Here is a 9,451-nt window from a genome sequence, read left to right as displayed (position 1 = left end):
ACTCGTTAAGGCGATTCAGAATCGACTCACTCTTTTGAGAGACAATATCTTTATTTATCATGCACTTTTTTGATTAACAACTTTGCAGATTGTTTTCATTTAAGGATAGCTACGTTATAAACTGCAAAAGAGATATTTTTCAAAAACCCATATGACCTGCTCTTTAAAAATATTAATTAAAAAAATATATCTTACTGACCTCAAACTTTATGTAGTGTATATCACATAAAAATATAGTCATTTATATAATATTATCATTTAAGTTGGAAATTTTATTTTAAAAATGGTTCATATATTAAATGATGCAAAGTTATTTTCATAATTGAGTAAATTGCATACTTTACAAATAAAAGGTACTTCATCTCGTTTTATTTTCTCTTTTCATTCAGAACTTGGATGCAAACTAAAAGATAAGGTTATTCATAACAAATAATTAAACATTTTATTGAAATTAATTATAATATAAAATAATAGTCAATACATAGACAACTTTCAATTATATTGGAGTGGAGCTGGTGGTATTGTGGCGTAGTAATGTAGGAAACATCTTTCTGTAAGACAATAATCTAGATGTGAAAGAGCCGCTGTGTTAAACTGCTGAGTTGAGCATCACTTTTCTACGGTGGCCGAGAAGTGCAAAGCAAATCACAATTCTGAAAACAAAATAACAAATTACAAACGCAAATGCAAGTCTAAAAAACAAAATAACAATTCAGAAAACACAACGACAAATCAGACAAACCGGAAGAGGTAGGTATAGTTTGAGGACATCTGTCAATCAACGTATACAGGGAAGAACCAGCCGAAGAACAGCAGAGTCGTGGTAGAAAGTTCGGAGATGGTATTAAAGTAGCTCAGTTTAAATGTATTGTATGAATTGCCCTTACTATGGAATAAAAACTATGGAGTGTATATTTACATTTAGTTAAAAGTGGTTGTATAACATCAGCTCCAGTGGCGCAGATGGATAAACGCCTGTCGTTGGCTTTTTGACGCGATCGACATGCATCGATTGTGTTTTCTGACTTGTTATTTTGTTTTCGAATTTATCATTGTGTTTTCTGACTTGTTATAATGTTTTCTGAATTGTTGTTGTGCTTTCTAAATTGTTATTTTGTTTTTTAGACTTGCATTTGCATTTGTAATTTGTTATATTTGTTTTCAGAATTGTGATTTGCTTTGCACTTCTCGGCCACCGTACTTTTCTGATACCTCAGGCATTTTTTCACTGCTTAGGTCCACCTTTTATTTTCTCCAGTCATTCCACAAATAATTCTTCTCTTTTTCCTGTGTGTGTGTGTGAGCAGGTCAGGCCAAAACCTCCAGTGTCTTTGTCTCCAGCTGCTGCTCAGGTTTCTGTGCACACCTTACAGTCACCGGTGTTACTGAGCACTGCCCTCCCTTCCTCTGGTCACGTCCAGCAGATGCGTATCCTCAATGGCCTGCCCTGCCCCAACAGCTGTAACAACACAAGCATCCTGATCTCCCCATCTACACACACGCAGAGACACACACAGCAGTTACCTCACAACAGCCCAAGCTCTGACAACATGGTGAGGGAAATTCACATTAAGTGTATTTAGGTTTACTCTAAAACATTCATTAGCACATAAAACATTTCTTTAAGGAAAGTTGGTTCACTCAGCAGCCATCTTTGTCTGTCTCCTTCTAATATTGGCTTTTTATTATTATTCAGCAATACACATTAAATTAAACTGTGACAGTAAAGACAAATTATTTCTATTTCAAATAAATGCTGTTCTTTTGTACATTCTATTCATCAACTAATTCTGAAACAAAAAATGTATCATGGTTTCCACAAAAATATTAAGCAGCACAACTGTTTTCATAATTGATGATAATAAGAAATGTTCCTTATGCACCAAATCATAATATTAGACTGATTTCTGAAGTATCATGTGACACTGAAGACTGTAATTGCCATCACAGTAATAAATGACAATTATAATATATTCAAATAGAAAAAGAGCTGTTTTAAATTGTTGTAATATTTCACTATAATACACTTTTTATTGTATTTTCACAGACTTCTTTCAAAAACATTAAAAAAATAATAATCTTACTGACCGTAAACCTTTGAATTGTAGTGTATTAAAACATCTTTGTTTCTGCTTCAGATACCCGCAGTGGAATATGGGACAGAGCCAAAGACTTCATTGCTCATCTCTCCAGACACACCTACACACACTTCACCTCCACTGTCTTTAGATACGCCATCTTCACCTGCCCCCACCAACACACACACTCCTGCCTCCAAACATCAGGAGAGCCCTCTGGTAAAATACATTTATGTTTACATCACAGTTTATAATGACGATAATGATAAGTATGGTGATGTAGATTATGTTGATTACTTAGATAATGGCATGCATTCTTTCCACAGAAACTGGCCTTCATGTTGTCTCTGGGACTGGTCACACGCGACTATCTAGAAGGTCAGGAGATAGAAATGTGTCTGTGTGTGGGTTTGTTTGTGTGCATGCATGTGTATTGACCTTTCCCGCTTTGCTTGTGTAGAGATTCAAAGCAGGCGTCAGGAACGCAAGAGACGAACAACAGCAAATCCAATATATAGTGGAGCCATGTTTGAACCAGAGGTAACAAACATACACACACATTAAACAAGAGCAGTTCAGTGCAAACAGATTGAAAATATCCAATGGAATGAGCCATGCTTACGTTTACATATCTATGCTTCTGTGTTTCAGCGGAAGAAGAGCTCAGTGTCGTATCTGAGTTCCATAAACCAGTCTAGCAGGAAGAGAGGTGAGTTCAGCCAATCACGCTGTCTTTCTGTGCCTCTATTAGATACTCTGCTTGAAAAAATCCAAGCATAGACATAACAGGTTGTTAGAGGTTTTTGCTAAGGCAAGCATCACTGTTGCTTTCGTTCTTACTTTAGGGATTTAACTTGTCCTCCACCATTTCTGCTACTGACATTGAAGTTGCGATGTAACTGATGTAGCGACAGATCTTTTCCTCCAAATTGTAACACATATCCAAGTGTAATGGATTATCAAAAAGAAAGACTTGGTTCTATGCATTGGTTGTTGATTGGATTGGAGGCAGATCTGAATGGGAGTTTGCAGTGGATTGTAAGAAAGGGGCGGGGTTAAAGTGAAAGAAGTCTGTTGTTTCACTGGAAGAACAAATTATGGCATTTTGTTTGAACGTTGCAAGGTCAAATAAAAGAGAAACATTTCATCATTTTGAATGTTTCAAGTTGAAAACTTTTTCACAACATAGATATTATCCATATCTGTGAAATGTGACAAAAATGACTGAATTTTCTAGTTTTATTGCTCTAAAAATCACTAGCCAGTTATTATTCAGTTCTTTAAGCCCTTTTTCTACACCTCTCATCCTGAACTGATCCACTCAGCTTTACTCCCATCAGTCAGTCTCTCTCCGTCACACACAAGCACACATTCAACAGTAATGACTGTTTGATTATGTAATGTGCTTACAGGCACTCTGGAGTGTATGTGTGAGGCAGAAAGAAATGACCCTGCAGTGTGTTAAGTGGTATAATGACTGTCTTCAGGCTGCTGTAAAAGTGTATACATTAGTAAAAGACTCAGACAATGTTCACAGCCTGCTTTATAGATTTACAATTAGACGAGTTGTGCACATCCTAAAGGTGCGACAATACTGCATCAATAGTGTGCCACTAATACTTGTATTGGACAGACTCAAGTACAAAAACTCAAAACGCAGCATTACAGTTGACCAAAGTTATCTTTTGATATGACCAGTCTGTTGCATATTAAAGGGGTAGTTCACCCAGAAATTCTGTCATAATTTACTCACCGTAATGTTGTTCCAAACCTGTATGACTTACTTTCTTTCTATAAGATATTTTGAAGTTTTGGTGATTGTTCTTGTCCGTACAATGGAAACTCAGAGTCTTAAACAACACTGGACGCCACTAACTTTAACTGTATGGACAAAAAAAATAAAAAATTGAGACATTCTTCAAAATATCTTCTTTTAACATGAGGGTGAGCAAATGAGTTTTCATCTTACGGTAAACTGTCCCTGAAAGAACTGAAGCTGTGAGCATGAAAATGTGGCTTGAGACAAATATCTGTCAAAAGTGAAGTATGTGAGTATTAATGTGATTGAGGACAGAATCAGAGTAACTTGCAGTAGAGCCAAAATTATGCTTTTTGATATTTTTGGATTAAAAAGTTCCTGTCTCATTTAAAACCTGTAGTTAATATATTTGTTTGAAGGCTGATTAAAAGCCTCCTCCTCCAGTAGTAGTGTTTGTTGAGAAGCTAAAGGAACTGTTTCCTGTTTTTGGACTTCTTAAATAGATCTCGAACACATTTGGGACCAAGTCATATTAGGGCCTTTCGCACCGCGGGAACCTTTTCATAGTACCAGAACTAATTGTGGAACTACCCACTTTTTGGCGTTTTCGCACCGCCGGAACTGGGTGCGATTTTAGTACCGGACTGCCTTTTTCGAGAACCAAATTAGCTCCTACTCCGGAGCAGGGTCTAACCAGCACAACTGGTACTAATTTTGACGCAAGTAGACATTGATTGGCCAAACGCATATGAAAACCACACACACACACGCAGAGTAATGAAAAGGTTGAACTATATTACTTAACACACACTCTATTACTTAATAGAGGCTAAGCATGCTCACACACACAGACACAGATTATGTTGTAGATATAGATATTTGAAATTACTTGCAGGTAATAAAATGCTTGCTGGAAGTGTCCTGTTTATAATATTTTTCAGGTTTAAATTTAATCCTAATGTGGCATAATTGTGAAAACTGATGTCTGTTTAAATGAAGTGGTAAACTTTGACTAAAGTTTGAATAAGGGCCTTTCGCACCGCGGGAACCTTTTCATAGTACCAGAACTAATTGTGGAACTACCCACTTTTTGGCGTTTTCGCACCGCCGGAACTGGGTGCGATTTTAGTACCGGACTGCCTTTTTCGAGAACCAAATTAGCTCCTACTCCGGAGCAGGGTCTAACCAGCACAACTGGTACTAATCGTGACGTAAGTAGACATTGATTGGCCAAACGCGTACGAAAACGCCCTCACCCGCCATTATTTAAAACGCCGTGTAAACACTGTAAACTTTGTGTCAACTTATTTCGCAAGTATGGAGAACAGCGATAGATGGACGGACGCTGAAGTGCAGGCACTTGTAGCACTGTCAGTTGTCGTTGGAGATTCTTAGTCCTCCTTTCCGTTCTTTCAATCGCTTTACGTATACGTCGACTTTCCATGTCCATTATTGTGAAACCCGTGAGAAACAACAAAAACACAGTTCCGATCACTGCGTCCTCCATCCTCCTGTTGTTAATGCTGTTGTTCTTTGTTTCTGTTGTTGAACGCCGCGCACAAATGACGTCGCTGTACACACTCTCGGTGCGAATGCAACCCTTTAAATGGTACTGGGAAATAGTTCGCGCAAAATCGTCCCAGTACTTTAGTACTGTACATTTAGTTCTGGAACTAAAGCGGTGCGAAAGGCCCTAATGTGTAAAATGAATAGAGCTCATTTAAAACAATAATACTTTATTATTTTTTATATATATGATATTGAAACTTTGCTACCCTGTGTAATGTAATAGTGCTATTAGTACTTGTTGATAAAGAACTTGTTCTGTTAATGTCCAGTGCACACATGAATGTGCAATGTCTGTTGATATATGATGCTGCATATTCACTTAAAGGCTCATCTTAACATTTGACAGCATCTGTGTTAGCTGTAGATGAAAATAAGCTTCTTGATGCCTGATAAGCTTCTCTGAATCATTGCCCTCTGATCGTTCTTTGTTATTGGCATTTCTTATCCCCATCTGCCTAAATATAATGCCTTCCGCCTTTATCAACTGATCTGAGGCCAGCTTTTGCAGAATGTGTTGTTACCCAGCATGCAATGCTTCCTTTTGTGATCTAACGTTGCTCTCTCCCTCCCAACCACCATCACACCACCCCCGTCTGCTCCTTCCTGCTACCCTAGCCAATGAGGACAGCTTGTCAGAGGTATGCTACACCAATGTTTTGTCTTCCTTTTCTTTTCTTTTTCTTTTCTTTTGTGTTTTGTTTGTCCTTTGTTTCATCTCACCCAGGTCGCCTTTCTAAAAACTGCAGTATTGTGGAGCGGGGGCCCCTCCCCCCAACCACCAGCAGCCATCATTCTACCTCCCCAGACCTACAGCGGCCCACTGCGGGCAGCCCATTCTCCCCTGCTCTCTCACTCACCCTTCCATCTCATTCACCCTCACCCAGCCCCAGTTCAGCAGGGGATGTAAGTAACTGTGATAGTCCACTACAGTTACTGAGACACAATTCAGACTTCCCTATCCCACTGTTCACCGTGCTCACCAGCGACATCTAGTGGTAGCGGAGGTGAATTAAGAGTCTCAGGTAACTGAGAGATCCATTGCCGTTCACTCTCACTATCGTTAATCATTTCATTTTTTGTACCATGCCATGTCACGTTTCACTTTTGTCACTGGTCTTACAAAGCAGACAGTCTTTATAGAGTTAATTTAAATCTTTCAGGTTATATTCTTTCAATATAGAGACTTTTAATATGAATGGTATTGTAATCTCAGAGCAAAATTTGATGAAATTGAGGACAAAGAGGCCACTATTTTACTCAAACCAACTAAAAATGTTCCGTTTAAAAACAAGCTCAATTTAGATGGAATAGAGACTATAAGCATGAGGTTTTGACTGACGAGTCAGTATTTAGTGGCTGCAGTGGACAGCATCTCATATGTGATACTTGCTAATCATCTGGGCGTCATGCAGCTCTGCCTAAAACGCCAAAACCAGAGGCATGAGCCCACAGTTCTGCTGCTTAAGACCTCTGAAGTTGGAAGAAATTGATGCAGGACCTAATATTTATTACAAATATTAAAAACCAGAAATTTACATCAAGACTGCTCCAAACTTTAGTTTAGGTAGCCTCATTTCTTTCCACTTCATTTGATTTCACTATTTTAAATTCATTTCCACATTATGTTTATGTGCGTTTGTTTATGTACGTTTGTGTTTTTGTGTGTATTACTTTGAATGCAATGCAGACCGTGAACAATTGTGTATTTCAGTATCATTCAGTTACATGTTTTCTTCAGATTCTGCAGAAGGAAGATGCCATTGAGTGGCCAGGGACTCTTGCTATTGTCCATTCCTACATCTCCTATAAAGCAGGTGAGGAGTTTCACATATAACTAATGCTGTCTAGAACAGTGAACCTGCAGTGACACAGAATGGTGATGTAAGCTTAAATATATAGTTAGGAGTTTAAATTGGTCTCTTCTTACGAGTTTCTTATGAAATGCATCAGTAAACCTGTGATCTTTGGAAAAACTGTCTTAAAATTGACTTAAGGCTGTGTTCACACTTGGTGTCTTTTTTGAAGCTGCCAGCGTCTGTTTTACATTATAATCCTATGGAGTAAACCATGTTTTCAAAAAAGTAATGAGTGCTTTTTTAAACGCCACCGCCGGCTTTTTTTTCTGCAGCTCACAGCGTCTTTTCAAGTTGAAAAAAAGTTAAACTTTTCTGAAAAAAAAATAACCCGCCCTACATTAAGCTCCTTTTTGACAGCTGACCAATGACAAGCGAGTAGCAAGACCAGTCAAAAAAGTACAATTACTGATAAAAACTACTTAATTACTGTAACGTGAATATTTGTAATTCGTTACTTCACACCCCTGGTCGTTTCCATAACAACAAGAAGAAGAAAAAAATGGAGAAGGTGCCGGTAGATAGACTTATCGTACTAGTTTCGGTTGCATGGAGTTGCATGATATAAGCACAAAACTCTATCATAATACACATCATACTGTTTCCTTCCCGTATAATATCGTGCACCCACAAACGTCATTGTGAACCGACATTCTCCTCCTCGTTAACTTCAAAAGCCAATGCAAGAGCCAACTTAGGCTACTGTTGCAGCTGTTGTTACAGCAACAAAAGACGCCCTTGGCTGCTATTTGTAACCAAAACGCTGCCAGCTTTTTATTAAATTAAAATAAGCATGTAACGACCACAAACGGAGGAAAATAGCAGAGTAAAAGTACCGATACATCACTTAAAATGTACTCAAGTAAAAGTAAAAGTACACAATTTTTAAACTACTCAAAAAAGTACAATTACTGATAAAAACTACTTAATTACTGTAACGTGAGTATTTGTAATTCGTTACTTCACACCCCTGGTCGTTTCCATAACAACAAGAACAACAAGAAAAAAAAAATGGAGAAGGTGCCGGTAGATAGACTTATCGTTCTAGTTTCGGTTGCATGGAGTTGCATGATATAAGCACAAAACTCTATCATAATACACATCATACTGTTTCCTTCCCGTATAATATCGTGCACCCACAAACGTCATTGTGAACCGACATTCTCCTCCTCGTTAACTTCAAAAGCCAATGTAAGAGCCAACTTAGGCTACTGTTGCAGCTGTTGTTATAGCAACAAAAGACACCCTCGGCTGCTATGTGTAACCAAAATGCTGACAGCTTTTTTTTTTTACTAAAAACGCCGTTGTCAACTTTTTCTTGTGAAAAAAGACACCAAGTGTGAACACGCCCTAATTCTTCAAGTCATGAACCAAACCAACCAGCTCTGAGATGAACCACGACATTGCACACTTTGAAAAAAGCAGAAAAGTATATGACAGTCAGGAGAAAAGACGAAAGTTCTAGGCTGTGCACTTAACTTCTCTTTATGAACTACATGAACTACGAACTACAACTTTTGAAGCGTTGCAAATGATGTAATCAAATAATAATGGTAGTACAATATACCACTTTGAAATACAACGAGACACAAGGACAGAAGTATAATATGCTATATCTTGTCAAGATGATAATGGTATTTGATTTTTTTTATTAATTTTATTATATTTGTCTCAGTGTTCGATTTGCTTTGACTTTCATACCTCCCTTTAAAGATTCAAAATGTTGCAATAAAAACACAAACACAGGCACCGTAGAAAGTAGCCTACTTGTAAATATGAAGATTGAAGCACTTGAAGTAAATATGCTAGAAAACCTAGCTCTTTCAAGAACATGCATCTTAAATGTGTCATAAGTGCCTTAAATGCTGACTGTTGGCTCCAACAAAAGCCTCCACAATTGATTAATAACCTCTGCTCTCATGGTAGATCCGTTTCAAAAGGGTTCTACAGAATTTATAAAAATTGATTTCTCTATGGGGAAAATGAATGAGATTTTTACTTCCAGAACCCCACCTGTGCATTCTTAGGAGATTTAAATGTACACTAATTTCCCTGCAGCTAAAGAGGGAGAGAAAGATCGTCTGAAGAGATGGAGCACAGAGCTGCAGCAGGAAAGAGAGACGCTGGAGCACAGATTCGGACAGCTCAGCGACTCTATAACGGTAAGAGAATTCTTAAGTTCATATCCAATT

The 9,451-nt window shown here is 37.9% G+C and overlaps 1 protein-coding gene across 4 annotated transcripts in view; it reads left to right on the top strand.

The window, feature by feature from the left end:
- LOC107742561 (PHD finger protein 21A-like) overlaps positions 1 to 9,451 on the top strand; it is a 28,149-nt gene that overhangs the window by 15,478 nt on the left and 3,220 nt on the right. For all 4 annotated transcript variants that reach the window (XM_016555587.1, XM_016555588.1, XM_016555589.1 and 1 more), the window contains 8 exons: positions 1,308 to 1,553; positions 2,139 to 2,297; positions 2,405 to 2,456; positions 2,539 to 2,618; positions 2,730 to 2,787; positions 6,022 to 6,044; positions 7,145 to 7,220; positions 9,318 to 9,421. In XM_016555587.1, coding sequence (XP_016411073.1) covers positions 1,308 to 1,553; positions 2,139 to 2,297; positions 2,405 to 2,456; positions 2,539 to 2,618; positions 2,730 to 2,787; positions 6,022 to 6,044; positions 7,145 to 7,220; positions 9,318 to 9,421 — 798 coding nt within the window. The remainder of the gene's footprint in view (positions 1 to 1,307; positions 1,554 to 2,138; positions 2,298 to 2,404; positions 2,457 to 2,538; positions 2,619 to 2,729; positions 2,788 to 6,021; positions 6,045 to 7,144; positions 7,221 to 9,317; positions 9,422 to 9,451) is intronic.

This window comes from Sinocyclocheilus rhinocerous, unplaced genomic scaffold, assembly GCF_001515625.1.
Source record: "Sinocyclocheilus rhinocerous isolate Xijiao unplaced genomic scaffold, SAMN03320098_v1.1 scaffold587, whole genome shotgun sequence".
NCBI classification, from domain to species: Eukaryota; Metazoa; Chordata; class Actinopteri; order Cypriniformes; family Cyprinidae; genus Sinocyclocheilus; species Sinocyclocheilus rhinocerous.
The sequence above is the reverse complement of the archived record's forward strand: the minus strand, read 5'-3'. Positions and strand labels throughout refer to the sequence as shown.